General features: G+C 37.9%; 1 protein-coding gene across 2 annotated transcripts in view; it reads left to right on the plus strand.

The window, feature by feature from the left end:
* Positions 1–20670, plus strand: part of scai (suppressor of cancer cell invasion) — a 30888-nt gene that overhangs the window by 2684 nt on the left and 7534 nt on the right. Inside the window, exons 2-14 of one of the 2 annotated variants that reach the window (XM_085280574.1) lie at positions 1176–1300; positions 8408–8503; positions 8623–8709; positions 10025–10123; positions 11204–11300; positions 12287–12385; positions 12583–12735; positions 13441–13542; positions 14433–14534; positions 15844–15922; positions 18194–18293; positions 18559–18640; positions 20396–20468. In XM_085280574.1, coding sequence (XP_085136700.1) covers positions 1194–1300; positions 8408–8503; positions 8623–8709; positions 10025–10123; positions 11204–11300; positions 12287–12385; positions 12583–12735; positions 13441–13542; positions 14433–14534; positions 15844–15922; positions 18194–18293; positions 18559–18640; positions 20396–20468 — 1276 coding nt within the window. In that variant the 5' untranslated portion in view covers positions 1176–1193. Of the gene's footprint in view, positions 1–1175; positions 1301–8407; positions 8504–8622; positions 8710–10024; positions 10124–11203; positions 11301–12286; positions 12386–12582; positions 12736–13440; positions 13543–14432; positions 14535–15843; positions 15923–18193; positions 18294–18558; positions 18641–20395; positions 20469–20670 lie in introns of those variants that run through there. The other variant, XM_085280575.1, reaches the window with a different exon arrangement.

Raw genomic sequence — 20670 nt, forward strand, 5'->3', positions numbered from 1 at the left:
CGGTATAATATGGCCCAGCCCTAAATCATAATATTAGAAATGTAGAAACACTTAGAATAGCCCTTTACTGTCATTGTATCTATTCTGGAATAACTTGGTATAATCCATCATACATAACAGTTCAGTTAACATCCCGACTCTGCTACTGCAAACACTGACACGCCCACAGGCACGCCCACTCAGAAAAGGATTAATGGACTGTTAACTGTATTTCATGACATGCAGCTACATACATAACTACTCAATGTGACAGGGCTTTGTTTGTTGCTATTGCCGTTTCTCACCACATACACCGTCATGGCATCAAATGCCCACACAAGTACAGGAAAATTATACTTTTAGGCAGTGCTTAATTAATCTGAAAAATCTGTTAAGGTGAGGTTTATATTGAATTTCAATGTATAAGAAAATTCCTTTTTTAACTCTTCAGTTTGAAATTATGGATTTACATTACTTAAAAGCCAAACAGATGTAGAGCCACACACATGCACAGTAACTTAGGGGCTATAGCCAGACATGTTTATAGCACGGTAAAATTGTCATTAGCTGCAAATGATTTTAACATGCAGAGCATTAGCTGAACATTGTGCCCTAGCTGTCTGCTGCCTTGACCTGATTGTACATCCTTAGCAAACTGGAGACTGCAGCCACTGTGAGAATGAAATATGGGACATCCCAGGTCAACCTAAAAAAAGGGTGACCATGTGATGCATTTCCTCCTCCATAGTTTCTTATTTCTATTCATAAGTAAGTAGGGCACCAGTAAGACGCTTGGATAACTCCAATTATCAGTGTTTGTTCAGTAGTACAACCATGCATATCAACATGTTACATATGACTAGATTATTTTCAAGTCAAATCAAATTTATTTATAGATGTTTAAAAACAACTGGAGTTTACTAAATCATGATGTAAGTGTTACAGGATAGACAGTATCAGGAATTTGCTCCGGAAATCAAGACAAAAAAAACAACAACAATCTTTTGCTTCATTTTAACGGTCTAAATTGTTCCTCTTTAGTCAGTCACAAGTTCTGATTGGCTGACTTTCATGTAGTTTCCTTCCGTTTTAATGAGTACTAATATTTTTTTGTAACTGAAATGTTTTCTTTAATCCATCACCATCAGTCTATAGAGTATCGACCGTATACGGTCTGTATTTCTCTTTAAATTCAGGTGTGAAAAGTCAGTGTCATGACTGGAGCTGAGACTGAGGATGATATTCCATTAGGTGAAAGGAAGACTGTCACAGACTTCTGCTATCTCCTGGACAAGTCCAAGCAACTCTTCAATGGGCTACGGTTGGTTGGAATTTACTTTGTTTTCTTCTTTCTGCTGGACTGTGTTTTCTACTCTAACATTGGTTTACAGTGCATTGAACAGATACCCCTCAAGAGTGTGTTTTCACTGGATTATTCTGCAGCATTCGGTACCAGTGTAGGAAGTGGTGTGCCCTGTCTGTTAGAGGGGTGGATTGATGTGTAGCTCATGTAAATTTGTAAATTTGTTATTTGATGGCTTAAAAATGAATACAATGTAAACCATAAACATTTTTGGGTGCTTGCATTCATTTATTAAATTATAACTAAGAATGAAATGAGCAGAATATCACGTTAGTCAAAACAAATGTGTTTTAAACATAAAATCTGATATCCTGAAACTTCTGCAGGCAGATAAAATGAATAAAATGCATGCATATGAAACATTTTGTTGGCATTCTCCAAGGTTTTGGTTCAAATGCTAAAACCAGTTTCCACCTATTGCATTGCTATTTCATTCATATCGTAATATGACTTTCTTTTTCTTTTTTGTTTTTTAAATCACATAAAAATGTATACCAGTATCATCTTGGACAGTAGGATTGTGACACGACCTGGAATGTGCCACATTGGTGGCTTCAGTAATCTGTGAATGTCGCCTTTTTGGTAATGTTCTTCATGGCTTCATTCAGATTGAGTAATGGCAGGAATGGATAGACCTGTGTTACACACGAGTAAGATGGATAGTCGTGTGTTTATTTCATAAAAATGGCGATGATTGTGATTTATAACCAAAAAGGGCTCAAAAAATAAGAATTATCCAGATTATTTTAAAAAAGATAAAGATATTGTGCTTGATAAAACTAAAGACATTGCAAATTAATTTAATGATTTCTTTGTAAATGTTGGCTTTAATTTAGCAAAAGAAATTCCAGAGTCAAGAAATAATAACGACCTGAATAAACATATTACTCAGAATGTGTCCTCCATGTTTATTGGTGCTGCAACTCATAGAGAAATAATTAACATTGTGAAGACATTTAAAAATAAAAAGTCCACTGACTGTTTTGGTATTGACATGATATTAGTTAAAAGTATTATAGAATATATAGTGCAACCTTTCGCATACATTTGTAATCTGTCCTTTCAAACTGGTGTGTTTCCCTCACAAATGAAAATAGCAAAAGTTATTCCAATCCATAAAAACGGAGAGAGATGTCAGTTTACCAATTATAGGCCAATATCACTACTCCCACAGTTCTCAAAAATTTTAGAAAAGTTATTTGTTAATAGACTTGATAAATATATTGAGAAGCATAATCTCCTAAGTGATAACCAATATGGCTTTAGAGTGAAAAGGTCCACTTCAATGGCAGTGATGGAACTTGTTGAAGGGATATCTAATGCAATAGATAATAAGGAATATACTGTTGGTGTTTTTATAGACTTAAAAAAGGCGTTTGATACAATTGATCATTCTATATTAATGAATAAACTAGAGAGATATGGCATAAGAGGGATAGCATACAAGTGGATGAAAAGTTACCTGGATGAAAGATATCAATATGTCGAATTCAATAATGTAAAATCTAAGCAGTTGAAGGTAACTTGTGGTGTTCCTCAGGGCTGTGTTCTGGGCCCTAAATTATTTATATTATATATAAATGACATATGTAGTGTTTCCAAACTGTTAAAATGTGTATTGTTTGCTGATGATACCACTCTGTACTGCTCAGGTAAAAACTTAGAACAGCTTCTGACTACAGCGGAAAAGGAGTTAAATATATTAAAAAACTGGTTTGATGTAAATAAGTTATCATTAAATATAAAGAAAACAAAATTGATTATTTTTGGCACTAGACAAATGAAAAATGTATCTAAAATAAGGGTTAATGGAATTGAAATTGAAAGAGTGTACGAAAATAAATTTCTTGGAGTGATAATTGATGATAAGCTGAGTTGGAAGTCTCATATAAACCACGTGAAAACAAAAATGTCAAAAACCATTGCTATTCTCTATAAAACAAAGCATGTCCTGAACAAAAAAACATTATACACACTTTATTGTACTCTGTTGCTTCCATATATGACTTACTGTCTGGAGATATGGGGTAATGCATATAAAACGAACACTCTTCATATTTTCAAGTTACAAAAAAAAGCTATAAGAATTATAAACCAATCAAACTATATAGAACCAACTAACATTTTGTTTATTAATCTGAATACCCTGAAATTTTATGATTTAGTTGAATATAAAATGGCACAGATAATGTATAAAGCACAAAATAACTTGCTTTGCCCCAGTACTCAGAAACTGTTCAAAGTCAGAGAGAGTCAATATGACTTAAGGGGAACAGATTTCTTTTAAAAAAAACAAGATAAGGACAAATATAAAGCAGAGATGTGTTTCTGTTAGAGGAGTTAACCTGTGGAATAGTTATGACAGTGATTTAAAAAGGTGTGGTTCATTTTCCTTGTTTAAAAACATGTTTAAAAATAGAGTAATAGAAAAATATATAAATCAAGAATGAAAAGAGCAAAAAGGAGGAAAGAAAACAACCTCTTGATTCTTTTGCTTTGATGTAGTTACTTATCTAAGGTGGAAAGTTTTTTTTTTTTTTTTTTTTTTTTTTTTTTTTTTGTTTGTTTGTTTGTTTGTTTGTTTGGTTTTTGCTTTGTTTTATTATTTTCTTCAGGCCCTGTGTACAGGAGCTGCATACAAAAAGATATTTTGTGAAAAGGGTTGGCGTAATAAGCAAATGCTTCAGCCAATACCTTTTGATTAGCCTTGTCTCATGCTTTCTTTCTTTATGGTAGATTTTTGTTCTGTTTTCACTGTTTGTTTGTTTTTTTTTCACTGTTTTCACTGAGATTTGAATTTGAATGCTAATCAATAAAATCAAAATCAAATCAAAATTTAAATAATTACAGGCAGCAATCTATAAGGAATGTGGATTATAAAATATTAGCTAAAATTCTAATGAATGGAGTTAATGATGTGTGTGTCATTATTGATAAAAATAGACTTGTAGTCTTCAGATGTGAGATAACTTTAAGAGAAATTGTATATACTGGCAATGACACAGGCTTCTTTATATAGGTTTGCATCAAAAGAAAGCGTTTATGTTTCACATTCCTACTTGTAGACAGTGATATAGACATATGTGAATTTTCATAAAAGTCCATTGTGTAAGTAAAAGTAAATGGCTTTTTGAGTGAACCTTTTAATGTTTCCAGTGGGGTGAAACAGGGATGTCCTTTAGGCGCTTTCCTGTATGTCTTTGCTATTAGTCTTCTGCTGAAAAAATGAATGAAGGTTCCCGTTTTAAGAGATATAATCTCTGTGATTCATCTAGAGTGAGAGCCATGGCTAATGTTGACATAATCACTAGCGATCTCCAATCTTTAATATCTTTCTTATAAACGTATATCTTGGAAACGGGATGGGCAACATTTATGCATCAACACAATTAACTAACTCATGCCACTTATGGCTATTTGTCGTACTTTCCTGATTTGAAGTTTGAAACATTTTATAACTGAAGCAGTTATCAGCTGAGCATTGCTGACCTATTTACACTCTTTAGAAACTAATTGTGATTGCTATAGAGTGCAAGCCATTTTAGTGGATTCATTTCCACCCGTTGTTGGAGTTTGCCCCAATTGCATTTTATGTTCCACCTTCTTGTTATGCTGCTTCTTCTCGTCCGCAATGTCAGCTGACAGAATGATCACGGACATAAATCAAAGATACCAACTGCGCTTTTATTTACATTTTACAAGTGAGATGATCACTTAGAGAGAAAGCTAGAAGCAACATGATGTCTCTATGATGTTTCTGAGGGCCCGGTGGCGCCAGTGTCCGGCAGCCTCGCCTCTGTCAGTGCGCCCCAGGGTGGCTGTGGCTACAATGTAGCTTACCATCACCAGTGTGTGAATGTGTGAATGTGTGTGTGAATGGGTGGATGACTGGATATGTAAAGCGCTTTGGGGTCCTTAGGGACTAGTTAGGCGCTATATAAATACAGGCCATTTACCATTTACTTGCTGCAGCTTACTGAATGTTACAGAAGGAAAAAGAAGTGTCCCTCACACTCTGAGCAGAACTCCTGAGATCAAGAAGCAGTACTGGTCCTAGATTTTTCACTAAGTAATTTATTTATAAGCATAGAAGTAGCCTGTTCATTTCAGGCACGAGTTAGGCAATCTACTAAAAGGAGGACAAATTAATATGTCCAAAACAGGCAGACCCAATTAGACGGCAATCCACATCTTAATAAAGTTACTGTTACTTTGTCCCGTGCATAAAATCACAGCAAAAGTAACTACTCACGCTTTTTATTTGCAAAATTGTTACTGTGGTTTGTTTGTTTGTTTCGATGTGACTTAATATAAATACAATGTAACAACAGAAGAGGATTTTATGCTGTAGACTGGGATTGTAACATCTAGTCCTTTATTGGATCTAAAAGTGCCATTTGTGTTGGGTCTGAACACACAATAAGAAAGGAAGAAATTTTATCAATAACACTACCCATTCTGGGTGAGAAGCTGAATGTTAAGATGTTGCCAAGCATGTACAAAGCTGTCATCAATACAGCAAAGCTTTAAAGCGCTTAAGCGTAGAAGCTCTTTGGTTTTTTTACACTTTTGTCTTTTGTACACAATTCCTTACATCTAGAAAAGATTCTAAGATTAGAGTTTGCTGTTGGAGTTGTAAAAAAAAAAAAACCAACAAAAAACTGACAAGGGTCATGCTGCTCACAACAATTCAAAAAATGGCAACTACACAAATCACCCTGACTGAAGCCTTGGCCTTACTTGGTTCTTAATTAAGGTTGCTTGTTTTCTTTTTGTCATACACGAAGCAAGATATTGTAGTTTACACTTAATCTAGTCCTCAGATGCATTCCTAGTCACATTTCTTTTGGATTTGTTTCTTGCGATATTGTTAGAGTGGCTATCACAGCTTCAGAAAGCTTCAGAAAAACTGTTGAATAAACAGAGACTGGCCATCTGGAGTAGCAGGAGTTTTCCTGCTGAGTTGGTAAACCTGCCATTTGATATAAGCCAAGCTGGCCAGAACTGACACTAAGAAATTGAGTACAAAATGGGGCCAGGCCCCCGACTGACATGGATATGTTGGGTACTCCCAGTTTTTATGAAAAGTTTCGAAGTTAACTTGCATTTACTTTTCCAATGATAAAATTTTAGCTCATATTGCCTTTTGAAGCCTAGCTCTTAGTGACTCTGTTCTGCTGAATGAAAAACTGACACAGATATAAACCAAAGCCATGACCGATGTTGGTGCTTCATTTTGCTATTTTCAAATGTACTCACAGTCTGCAAAAGCATCCCATTAATAAGTTAAAGACTGAAAGGTGTGAAAAGAGACATGCTCACTCCAGTCGTTGCACCGGAGAGCAACTTGGGGTTTGTATCTTGCCCAAGGATCTTTGGCATGCAGTCTCGTACAGCCAGGGATCTAGCGATTGTGGTTAATGGCTGGAAGTTGGGAAATCTCTAAAACATTCTAGCCCTACTGTTTGTTTTTCTGTGTTTCTGGTGGCTTGGCACCATATTTTTGTTATTGATCAAGGTTGGTAAGGTAGGCTGCCACTGTTTATGTCTAGTTGCTAATAGAATGATTTTTATTTCAGCTTAAATCTGGGACTTTAAGATGAAAAGAGAAACATAATACTTTTCAGACACAAGTTATTGTGTTATCCTGGTAAATTAATACTTTCTGTTAATTTTACAGACAGGCAGGACTGAAAGTGCCTGCTTCCTGGCTCTTACAATAATGCCCATCATAACTTCATCTTACTGGATAAAACAGATTAACTTTTAGGACATAATTTATTTTATTATTATTTTTTAGAAAAGGTGATAAATCTCAGTATATGTTATTGCAATACTCATACAATAATCATATTGTATGTTTAAAAATTATGAGTGAAGTATTGTGAAAGCGTCTTATGAGCTAGATAATCAGCCAGCCATCCTTTTGTACCCTGGTGCCTTCTGCTTGTTTTGTTCTGAGATGAGAGTGACGCACTGGGTTTGTGATGCATTAGTCAGGGCTGACGCTGCCTTTTGGTCACATTTGAATCATTGACAGAGGGAGCGGGTCATCAGGTCAAAGTTAGGATTTAGAGGGCGCACAAATTCAGAGTATTGTTGAAATATGAAGCACTATTGTTAAACATCCAGTTTAATTTTGGTTGTTCACCATTCACTGTAGTAATGTTGGCGTGTGAGCATTGTAAGAAGAGATCAGCTAGGATCAAATTTAATACCATCAATATATTCTCATATGTGTGTATCAGAATACACTAATTATGTATGCTATCCATGTAGGGTTTTGTCTCAGTTAATGTGCATTTATTGTAGTTTTCTGTCTTTAGTGCATGGTGGTTTTATGAGAATAAAAAGTGTATTTTAAGTTTACCTTGAAAATTTAAAAGCTTGAAAAGGTTTGAAAATTAACCATAGCTAATAACAATGTGCAGCATGGTGTCATTTTATTTACTGTAATTGTTAACCTGCTTTAAAAAGCTGTTTAGCACATTTTACTGGTTGAATATTGGAGCATGAAGAAAGGAAAATCTAATTAATAGCATTCATTAACATTTTAAGGTAAGGCTTTAAGCTGCCCGGTGTGTGTGGCCTTCGAGTGATAAGACAAGGATAATTGTAAGCTGAACATGTGAGATATCCTTGAGCTTTCAGGAAGGGATATGCTGGATGTAAAACTCAAGACAAACAGAGAGCATCTTTGCAACACTAAATGTTAATCTTAATAATCACTTTTCTCAAAAACCGGTCACTGGAAGGCATCGTTGCAATTGAAAAAATAGTTTTCAAATAATTACTGAGCTCTGGGTAAAAAGACGCCCCATTTCTGTACAAATTTGTATAATGTGTGTTGCATGTAATGGAACAAAAAGGTCATCGCTTTTCCTTGAACAAAAAAAAGTAACTGGGGTCACAAAAATGCACCAAGAGTGCTAACAACTCTGTTTCACGAATGTTTTCACTGTTCTTTTTATTGGAGTTTGTTTGAAAGGCTGAGCACAATCAGTTGAATTTTATGTGTGCTTTTCTTGCCTTCTCTTTCCTCTTTTATGCCGTCTTTTGCTGCAGAGACCTTCCTCAATATGGACACAAGCAGTGGCAGTCCTACTTTGGGCGGACCTTTGACGTCTACACTAAGCTATGGAAATTCCAGCAACAACACAGGTTATTTTTTTCTTGTACCGTTTAAATACTTGAATGAAGAATGTTCTTTTTTCTTTCTAAGGGTTGGTTTTATCACTGTCTCAATGTTAAGTTTGACATCTTTGTATACTTACTGACAGGCAGGTTCTGGACAGTCGGTATGGACTGAAGAGATGGCAGATTGGTGAAGTTGCATCCAAAATTGGACAGCTTTATTACCACTACTAGTAAGTGACAGGGCCTCCTGAGTCATGTATCAATGTTTTGCAGCATTATTAATTTGACTAAGGATAGGGTAGTCATCAGGTAGGATACATGTGTTGTTGCCTTTTGAATGAAGTGGACTGCTTATTGGGGTCCCAACATAGGGTCCCGAAAATTCCATGTCTGTTTAGTATCAGCATACCTTCCCTAACTCAGATGGTGGAAGACGACAGTATATTTTACCGTTTTCATGAAGACTTGCCACTGATTTTATTTCAGCATCACGTACATTCTTTGAGAAAACGACAGTACACTAAAATATCAAACACTAACATAGAATTATTGTTCTTGGCTGGCTTAGCGATAGCATGCTGTCTGTGCAGGCGCTTGCAAAGATCTGAAGTTTTGTTAGCAGCACAATGCAGATGTTACTGTATTGGATGCAGTCTCCACTTTACCATCGCGCAATTTTCTTTTTGTGCAATAAAAACAAAAAATTATGTCCTTATACACGCCGCAGCCTGCACCACTATTTTACTCCTCCTGCACACAAACTGAAATCTTTCCCATCCCTACTGCACCTAGAAGGTTTTTTCCAGCAACCGTTAAGGGAAAAAAAAAGAACTGGCAAAGTGTTGGGCATGATGAAATTAGCCACTTCTGCATAAGCAGGAAACGTCCAAACACTGTTTTTACAGCCCACAAAACTCCTTAAATGCACTCCTTAAAAAAATAATAATGATAATTTAATTCAGTGGCAACTACATCTGAAAAAGCTAGTCTGTCACCACAATGGAAGTGCCCATATTTATCCACTTCTTGTTACTACTTTGAGTATTCTAGTCATTATAACTTTAAATATTGCATTACTTAACTGCAAGCAAGCAATGTTTATTTATGTAGAGCTGTTCAAACACAGAACTCAGGAAGTGCTTTAGAGAATGTAATCCAAATTAAAAATTAGGGGAAAAACAGAAATCAGTGGTTTGTGGAAATTCCAACTAGAAAAGGTTTAGAGCAAAGAATCTCTAGACAGCTCTACTGTAAGACGATAGAAAAGAGATCACATTAGTCCAGTTTTCACATCTTTATGTTTTTTTGTTTGTTTGTTTGTTTTATCATTGAAGTAAAACAGTGAATACATGTTAGATCTGGTATGTTATGAAACTTTGAGAGCTCTCAGGTAGCCGCAAACAGCTCAGCTCATTGTCCCTGGTGTCAAAACTAAACACAGAAAAGCAAATGAATGCTGCTGCATTCGTTCAATTTATCAATCACCACTTGCAGATTTGTTTAAAAAGATGCAAATTTGAAATATGTATTCCTCTTTGTTGACAGCCTTCGTACCTCAGAAACAAGTTACCTGAATGAGGCCTTTTCATTCTACTCAGCCATTCGTCAGCGCTCCTACTACTTTCAGGTCAACAAAGAGGACAGGTAAGCTCCAGATATTTTTTGTTAAAGTAGTGTAAGTTGCAGTTTTTGTAAGATGTCTTTAAACGTTATGTATAATAAGCCTGTTTAAATTTACCTTATTAAGAAATGAGATCATACTACGAAAAAACTCCCAATGAAGTTAGTATGATTGCTGATTCAGAGGGGTGTACTACTTTGTCAACTATGTGTGAAAGTGGCTTTCTTATTACCTGGCTGGGTCACCATGGTGACTTATGCTCCAGGCATAACCTACTAGGAGTAGGTTATGTTTCAGTTTAGTCGTCTGGAACCTCCACATTTCACTGATTTTTTTTATTTGCACCATGTTTTAAGCGCAATTTAGGTTCCCCGCTGGGCAAACATGTCTCAAATGTGCAAGTTGTTGCCCAGCTGTAAATATATAAATGTTATAATTTATTATAATCTGCTGCCAAGTCTCTTTTACACAGTTGGAACTGCAGCTACTAGTAACCTAGAATGTTTAAAATGATCCAGTTTAAGCTTTCAGAGCTCTAACGTGCAGCTATCACATTTGATATAAACAGCAGCACCAAGATTTCCCTCAGCGTTGAAATAATTAACTGGAATTAAAATGTCTAATTTTTTGCTCGTTATGCTAAATCCCAAGATTAATGAATTTCTGCAGCATTAAGCTCTTGTGCTATTTGTTCTTGTACTGTTACATTTTTAAGTGTATAACATTCTTTATAGATTTTTATCTCCATTTAATCATTATTTGATAATGTGTCTGAGCGGACTGGACTGCACTCTTGGGGATCATTTAAGTGTGTAAGAGTCATATTATGTGTGAAACTCGCCTTTTTATGTGAGTGTGCACGATCTGATGTCTTTTTTTCCCAAAAATGAGCAAAATTTCTCTTTTCACGCTCCCAGAGTGTAGATATTTACATCAAATATTTGTTGAAAAGACAAAAATGTTTATTGGAGTCTTAAGAAACACAGGGTGAACCATTTGGTGGCTCCAGTCAATTTAATAAACACTGCTTCAACTGTGATAGTGCTTTATGTTGATTTGTTTGTGTTTGCCCGCTCATATTGTCTTTTCTTGTCTTTCATCAGGCCTGAATTAGTAGTGAAGAAGCTTCGTTATTATGCTCGCTACATAGTCGTCTGTTTACTTTTAAACAAGATGGACCTTGTCAAAGTTCTGGTGAAGGTATGGAAGCCATATTGTTAGTACTTTATATTACAGCTTGGTATGCAGGGTTTCAGTCATTAGGTAACAGTTTTAATAATGAGGTACATTCACATGACTATAATTACAAAGTGATAACTTTGTATTAATGTGTATATCGACTACTAATACTAGAACGAAAGGCATGTTATAGAGTAAAAAAAGGGGCCAAAAACAGCTAAATAAAGGAAGAAACAGTCAAAGTGTACCTATAAGGGAAAACCATTTTGTAATAGTCGAAACTATAATTTGCCAAGTGTAGTACCTGTCTACAGTCCACTCAATACCTTCAAAGTTGAAGATGCTGTATTATAATGCTTAAAAAAAATCCCCCTTAATATTAAGCTGAATTGGGTGAGGAGGAAAAGGTAAGTGTCTTGGTTTTGGACTAATAGCTTAGTAGTTAGTAATGAGGCCACTCGCATCAAGAGGGTTGTGCATGGTCTTCAAAATGTTTAGGTAGGTTGTGCAAGTCGGAGTAGTATCTACATGAATACCATAAGCCAAGTTTTCTTATGTTAAGCCTTATCTTTCTCAATTAAACAAGTCAAAACACAGCAATCAATGTAAATTCATTCACCTGTCAGTGGTTTTATTGTTTTTGCTGAGAAGTGTATTTTCTTAATTTGTAATAGAAAGTATGTTATCATTATTGGGTATGTTGCTCGTGTTGTCAAAGATCAACACTTTGTACATGTTGAGGTACCATTAACAGGTTTTGCAAATCTCTCTTTTAGGTTCTCTCTTTTTTTTTTAACGTTAGAATATTTTCTAGATCTAAGGAGCTGCAGATATTGTATTGAACTGTGCTAATATTTTGGGTTTTTTCTCCCTGTAAATGTGAATGAGGTAGTCTACTTCATGAATTTTGTTCACGATTTACTTTTATGATTGTGTAAAAATTCAAAACTGTTCGTTTTTTTTCATGACACCTCTTATTGCTCTTCCTGCCTATCTGCCATCTGCAGGAGTTATCTGAGGAAATTGAAGACTACACACAGCGTTTCAACACAGAGGACCAGTTGGAGTGGAACCTGGTTCTGCAGGAAGTGGCAGCTTTTATAGAGGTAAATAACCATCCAAGCCTAATACTGTTTGATGTTATTTCATTATGTTAGTAATTTATTCATTATATTATAATTGTCATGTTTGTGCACATACAGGTAAACAGAGAAGTCTCTGTTCTTCCTCTTGCCTGCTGGGTGATATACTGGATCCGCACTATTTCTTCAACTGCTCTTCTTCAATTGTTTGTCTGTAACAGGCAGATCCTGTGGTAGTTCTGAACGACAACAATTCTGTCGTCACCATCAGCAATCGGCTGCAGGAGGGAAGTGTGCCTCCACTGGAACAAGGCATGGTGGTTGGGCAGCTCATCCTTGCTGACGCACTAATCATCGGCAACAGTAACAACCAGGTTCTAACCCACTAAATCTGATTCATGGTTTCTCAAACTTAACACACATCAGCATGAGCAGCATGGTGGTGCAATGATCGGCACTGTTGCCTCACAGCAAGAAGGCTTGAAACCTGGCTGGGGTCTTTCGATGTAGAAGTTGCATGTTCCTCAATGTACCTTTGTGGTTTCCTTTGGATACTGCATGCATGTTCTAGTTAAATGTTATTTGTAATCTAAAGTGCCTTAACTGGGTACTAAGACTAGAAAAGCAATATATTTCTATTTCCACAATTGCTGCAACTCTTTTCAGAGAAAACTTGAGACATTGACTCTCAAGTAATATGGATGGATGGATTATTTTATTATTTCATATACGTCCTCTCTCTGGGCCTCTGATCTGATCTTTTTCTGCTTTCTGTGCAGTTTACACTAACATTCAGTTTCTGAAGTGCTGATAGTATTTGCACTGCTCACTCCTGGCTGTTATGACCCAAAAAACTAAAATATTTGTCAAACTTTGTAGGAGAAGATTACAATATAACCAGTAGTTGTTTTTGTTTCATTTTCATTATAACTGCAGCACTGATTTATCTTTGAGGGCTCTCATTTTTCTGTGTATGGCAAACAATTGTGTTTGTGTGTGACTTTGAATAATTTTTCAAACCACAATGAAGGCTGAAACAGTAACTTGATATATTAATATTGTTTTGTCATTTATTTTAGGTGAAGTTCAGTGAGTTAACCATAGATATGTTCCGCATGCTTCAAGCTTTGGAGAGGGAACCAGTAAACCTGGCCACACAGACCTCCAAGCAAGGAACGATGGTGAGTGTCAGGCACATCGTGTAGTGGTAATAATGGGCAAGCCCCCCTCCTTCCTGCTTTACCACTTGTCCATGTTGGCCCAAACAGTATGGAAGCCTTCCACAGATGCATTGTCATCTGGAATATCCTGGTTAATCCATGACTCAGTGAAGCACATCAGGCTTCTCTGACTCCAGGCAAGTGCTGTTGGCTCATGCAGCTTGTTTGCTAGCGACCTAACATTCCCCATTATACTACATGGGAGACTCAGCTTAAAGCTCTTCATTGCTTGAAGCCTCCACTGTATTACGGTCTCCCTCGTGCTCTTCTGTCCCCCACCTCTGCATCCATTTCAGCCACAGAGCGTGTGGTGTGTAACTGCCATGCCGCAATCCCATTCCTCAATGAGGCAACAAGGAGAAGAAAAACTTTCTCAACCCACATGTTTGAGAGAAAACTATTGAAAACAAACTAACATGCTACAATAATAAGTAAAAGACAAAGACAGTAAGGAAAAAGTTTAAAGTATGGATTAAAAATACAGGAGCAACTGAAACAGGCTGCATGCTGGTTGACGCATGTCCATCGCGTGAGTCTCTGATAGGATTTATCCACAGCACAAACTGTTCCTCTGTATAAACTGTATAGATTTGCACAAGAACACATTTACTGTCCAATCCCAATCTGCTTGTCTGTTAATGAAGATACTATTACTGTACCACATGTATAAATGCACAAATGGCTTATACATTTATAATGTATAGGGATCATAAAACCACATAATACACCTGTACACACAGCAGTGTGCCTCAGCCCCGGGCCTAGAAGCCTTTTGATTTCACTTGCATTTACATAAGGTTTTACAATCTTTTCTTTACACATGCAATGTTTTGTGTGATGTTTCTCCACAGGAACCCAACGAAAAGCCAGCGAAGAGAGAAAACCCTCACAAGTATTTGCTGTATAAGCCAACCTTCAGCCAGCTTTTTACTTTCTTGTCTGCCTCTTTTAAGGTCAGTATGATCGCAGGTTTCCTCAATAAATATTCAATAAGTTGAGATTTTTATCTCCAAGATGTATTATATATTTACATTATTTGCATTGTTAATATTTATATCCTCACTTCTTTCCACTGCTATCTGGGCATTGTTTTCAAGTTAAGCTCATAAAGGGAACATATATATATCCACTCAAGTCAGTAAATCAGGTAAATCGGTGGGATTGGATTGGGCATGATTGATGTCAGAGCCCAAACAAATCCATGGAGTGTGAGGAATCATTTGTAGACCTCTGAGTTAGGATGGTATCGAGGTACAGATCTGAGAAAGTGTGCAGAAAAATATCTGCAGCATTGAACGTCCCAATGAGCAAAGTGGCCTCTATCACTCACAAATAGAAAAAGTTTGGAACCACCTGAACTCTTCCTAATTGTGGCTTCCTGGCATTCGGGGTAGAAGAACCTTAGTTGAGGAGGTGACCAAGAACCCTATGCTCACTCTGACAGAGCTCCAACATTGCTCTGTGGAGAGAGAATAACCTTTCAGAAGCACAATCATTTCTGCAGCACTCAACTATTAAGGCCTGTGTGGTAACGTGGCTGGATGGAAGCCTTTCCTCAGAAAAGGCACATGACAACCCACCTGGAGTCCTTCAGGTGCCTTTTAGGCCATGAGATACAATATTTTCTGTTCTGATGAAGCAAAGATTGAACTCTTTGGCCTGAGTATCATGTCTGGAGGAAACCAGGTACTGTTCAGCACTTGGTCATTACCATACCTGTAGAGAATCATGGTTGTGGCAGCATCATGGTACGGGGATGTTTTTGGCACCAGCAACTGGGAGACTAGTCTGACTTGAAGGCAAGATGATTGTAGCAATGTACATAGATATCTTGGATGGTAATGTGCTCTAGAGCACTCTGGACCCTGGTCTGGGGTGAAGGCTCATCTTCCAACAGGACAGCGACCCTACGCACACAGTCACGATAACAAAGGAGGCCCAGCCAGAGCCTAGACCTGAACCCGATTGAACGTCTCTGAAAAGATCTGAAAATGTCTTTGCCCCAACCCTTCCTGTCCAACCTGAGCTCGAAAGGTTCTACAAAGAAGAATGGGAGAAACTGTCTAAAAAATGGGTGTGCCAAGCTTGTATTATCATACTCAGACAGACGTGGTTGTGAATTGGCGCTATATAATTTCAACTGAATTGAATGGAGTTTTTCGGTTATCATGCGCTGTAAATTATTTAAGATTAGTAGTTATAGTAAAATGAAATACTTGAATTTGTGACTTAATTTTTTTATCTTACCACTTTTATTTCCAGGAGCTACCTGCTAACAGTGTTCTGCTCATCTACCTGTCAGCTACTGGAGTCTTCCCTACTGGGCATTCAGATTATGAGGGTATGTTTTTCTTTTTTTGTTTTGTTTTTTTTGTCTGTAATTTCATGGAATTTCTGAATACGATAACAGACCGATTCGGAGTGGAGATCAGTAATGTCATTACAGCTGTTAGCACATGTTTGTGGTAGGAAGTAAAAGTGAAAATACGTGAAAGAAATCTGATGAAATGTCTTGAAAAAGTCAAAAATGTCTGGTTCGTGAGACAGGCTTCCAGGTTTTATCTGATGTAAAGTTTTTAAAAAACATTCAAGCAAAGTCATGGATGTAACTAATAACAATAAATTAGAGACAACAGCAAATGCAACACTGCCATTTCAAGAGTTTTTTGTTATAGTAGGCATGTTTGCAGCACTCGAGTCCTGCCTTCCATTTTCTTCTGCTTATCGGGGGCTGGGTCGCAGGGGCAGCAGTGTGAGCAGAGAAGCCCAGATTCTTTTCTCCCCAGCCACCACCTGCAATTTATTCGGGGTTTCCTAGACCCGCCGAGATGTATAATCTCTCCAGTGTGTCCTACTGGTTCTACCCCAGGGCATTCTCCGAGTAGGACATACGCAGAACACTTTAACCATAAGGCATCCAGGAGGCGTCCTTGTCAGATAGCCGAGCCACTTCAACTGGCTCTTTTCGGGGAGTAGCAGCTCTAATCTGAGTCTCTCTCAGATGGCTGAACTCCTCACCTATGGAGACTCCAGCCACCTTTTGGAGAAAGCTAATTTCCCCTGATTCTACTCCCAATCTCGTTCTTTTGCTTGTGTCCATGGTTCAGCTTTGGCTTCATTAACTGGTAAATCCGCAGCTTCTCTTTCATGTCCACCTCTCTCTTCATCATGTACCGGTATAATGTCTGCATCACTGCAGCTGCGGCTCCAATCTGTCTGTCGATCTCCTGCTCCCCTCTTTCCTCAATTGTGAACACATCGTGCACAAAAAGCATAGCTGAAATTCTGAGGTCACCAAGCTGGAAGCCTTTCACCACTTGGCCACACCTCAATATTCTGCCCATAAAAAGTCTGAACAGAATCGTGACAAAGGGCAGCCCTGAGAGAGTCCAGCACCCAATAGAAACAAGTCAAACTTATTGCTGGCAATACAGACCAAGGGACTGGATTCCTCATAACAATGGGCTGAACACCCTGACTCACACAGCACCCCCTATAGGGTACCATAGGGTTATAGTCAAATGCCTTCTCCAAGTCCAAAAAACACATGGAGACTGGCTGTGCAAACTCCCACAGACACTCGAATATCCTCGAGAGGATAACGTCCTGGTTCAGTGTTCCCAGACACAGAACAAAACTCGCATTGTTCCTCCTGAATCTTGGGTTCAATTAACGGACAAACTCTCCTTTCCTTTGGCATAGACCTTCCCAGGAAGGCTGAGGAGTACGATGCCCCTATAGTTCCCTCCTGAGTCGCCTCACGGTTTGTCCATCCAAAAATCTTTTTCCATGGCTTCACCGCTCCCACACCACAGTTTGCTCTGCTTGGCCTGCTGACATCAACTGCCTCCAATGTGTTACAGGCTAATCAAGCCCAACAGAACTCCTTTTTCAGCTTGATGGCTCCCTTCATGGATTACCACCACACCAGGCACCAATCACTTTGCCGCCACATCAAAGGGGATCTAGAATATGGATGGGAATTGATAAGAATTTAGCTGATTCCGTTTTCAACTTCATTTAACTATTCGGTTCCTTATCAATTCTCATTGAGTCCCCATTGGCTCAGTTTTGAGAGTCACCTCCATTGCTCAGCAGTATATCAAAGACATATAGGTATTTCCCCTCTGTTATGATCGGGGTTGGGAGTCATTATTTAAAGTTTATTACAATTAAAAGTAAAATTGTGCATTACTTAATTACTCCCAAAAGAAAGTAATTTGTTACACTACTCGTTACATTACTTTTGCATTTCACTTTAAAATGACCTGAAATGCATTGTCTTATAATTACCATTTAACAATATACAACTGAAATCAGCTGTTTACAGCAAGTGCAAATGAAACCGTTAAGCAGGATCAATAGGCAAGCACACTAACAATTAAAAGAAATTGAACTACTGGGAACCGGTTCTCAAGTCTCATCCCTAATGCAGAACAAGGTCCGTTCAGACTCAGTATACTTAGCCTCTCTTGGAATGCTGTTGAATTTGTACCTCAGGTGGTTGAAGATGTTGTGGACAGTGGCTTCTACCAAGCATTACCAATGCATATTTATGACCGATACAGTCTTTTCAAGTTACACCAAAGAAGCGTCTAACCCTTTCCCACAGGACCATATGATTTTGGAGGAGTTCTCACGAATACAAATCGAGATGTGGTGAATGGAGAGACGGTGCAGAAGAGGAATCAGGCCCAGAAGGAAATGCATTGGTGAGAATTTCCTAGCAATACTTCTAACTTTGCTTTGTTTATTCAGTTGACAGCATCTAAACCAAAATCAGAGGAAGTGATTTTACCTATTACTTTTACTAATAAGTAAATGACTTTCAGGCTTTCGTGCTGAAAGCCTGACTCTAAATATGTTTACATAAGTCATAATGTGTGACAGAGCTTACTAAGAATCTATCTATGTTACTTGAAAAGTGCAGAACCTCACTGAGGGTTTGCTGAGTTACATTTGCTTGGCATATTGCAGCCTTCATCCAGGAGACTTATTCCCTTTCACCCGGAAGCCTCTTTTTGTCATTGTGGATTCTTCAAACAGCACGGCCTACAAGGTATGTAGGTGAAGACCTTCCATTTCAGAGACGTTTAAATGGTGAGGAATTGTTGATGGGCAAATGGAGGGAAAAATGTGATGAGGGAATCTTTTCTCACCTCACAACACAACTTAAGCCCAATCAGCATAAAAAGAAATTCGCTCACTACGCATCACCTTGTAGTTGGCAGCTGAACACTAGTGGACATATGGTTGCATGGGAGATCCTCTAATTCAGGGGATGTGCAAGTTATGATGACAGGGCCAACTTGAAACCTGTAACTGAAAATGTTTGTTAGGTCTTTCTCATGCCTCCTTCATAAATTGCATGAACAAACACCCTATCTTATGTCAATTAATAGTTTTCTTCACTCCATTAGTAACAAGTACTCGCCTCAAAGTTGAGAATAGTTTTATCTGTGTGGATACCGCCACATTGCATCACTACTAGTGTGTTCAAACAAAATGCAACGTGAAGTTTACATCCACAGTCTTTTGGAAAGAGGTGAATTGACAAAAGCTTGTGTTGTCCAATATGAAAAGATCAGTAATTCTCCGGTTCTTTGGCAAAAAAGTTGCTTTGTGGTGCAATATAAAGACACCTCAGCTGGAATTCTCTCATAGACTGCGTATTCTCCTAATGCAAGAATCTAAAATGTAGGGCAACCTTATTGATGCAGGTTGAGGCCATATGTAGCTGTAGGATTAAACTTGACTTTTATGTAGAGATGGGGGGGAAAGTGAGAGCAGTTGGACCAAGACGGCAAGAGAAAATAATCAACCTTTATAAATTGTATTCCTTTTGTAGAATGTTAGGGGCGAATATTCATGAGTTTCCAGGGATGTGCACATATTGTGTCCTAGCAGACTAATCAACACTGTTGTCACTAGTCAGTACCAGAGTTACTAGTGGTTTAATCTAATTGTTACATTTTAATTGGTGCTCCAAAAGGTCGATGGCCTCTCTCTTAGCGATAGGGTGACGGCTAAAGCTGTCGCCTCCTTGACAAGGTGTTCAGACGGGCACGTCCTACTAGGAGGAGGCCCCAGTGTATACCTGGGACACACTTGGAGAGATGGCTCAATGTTTCCCAGGATAAGTTGGAGGAGGTGGCGGATCGTGGAGGCAGGACTTCTCTGCTCCTCCCTCCACGAGCCGACTTCAGATAAGCGGGAAAAAAAAATGGCTGCATAACTTGTTGTTTTGTTATTTTAGATTTGAACTGTTATTGAAGTGGTTGTCATGGTGCGTGCATCATTCATAAAGCATGGCTCAATGTGCCACACTTTAATCACATTTGAATAGTTTTTTAGTTATTCATTTGTTACATTTTAGTAATGAACATCTTGTCTCATCTTACGTAGATTTAAATACATAAATTTAAATTAATATTTCAGCGTTTCTTAGTTTTAGACGAGGGGGGTCGAGGTAAGAGTAGGGAATTAAAATGTAGGGGATATTACTGTTAAAGGGGAGAGAGGGATGCTAAGAATGAAGGTGTATGAGAGAATCTGCTCATGGGTTTCCTGACCAAATGTGAAGCTAATTTTTTGCCAAAGTCGAAATATTTATGAATTGAGCAGATGCTCACCTCTGTTCACATCACACAGCACAAGTTTGTGTCAGACGTTCAGCTTTTGTATGGATGTCCCTCAATCTATCTTCAAGATAAAAATGTCACTAATGTCCACAGCAGATATATCAAACGTGCCACTGTTGTTTGTAAGTATATTTCCATAATTAAAATGCTTGTTTCTGTCTTTGTTTTATTAGAATTTTACAAATCTATTTGGCCAGCCCCTGGTGTGCCTACTATCACCTACGGTATATCCCAAGAGTGTACAAGGTGGGTGTCACTGCAGAACCACACTCCTTTAACCAGAAGACCTAAACGAACTCCATCTTCGTCTGTTTGCCTAACTTCCTCTCTGTGGCTCCGCTGTCTGAGTGTTTTGGTTGAAAGAGAAAGAGGCTTTTAGTCTAATGTTAGTTAGACAAAAGTAAATTCTGGACTGTTTGTAGCAGCTGATTAATCCACATTTAACATG

This window comes from Mchenga conophoros, linkage group LG7 (assembly GCF_057382185.1).
Source record: "Mchenga conophoros isolate Kocher_MC1m ecotype Shallow Benthic linkage group LG7, M_conophoros_male_GT1.1, whole genome shotgun sequence".
Lineage (NCBI taxonomy): Eukaryota > Metazoa > Chordata > Actinopteri > Cichliformes > Cichlidae > Mchenga > Mchenga conophoros.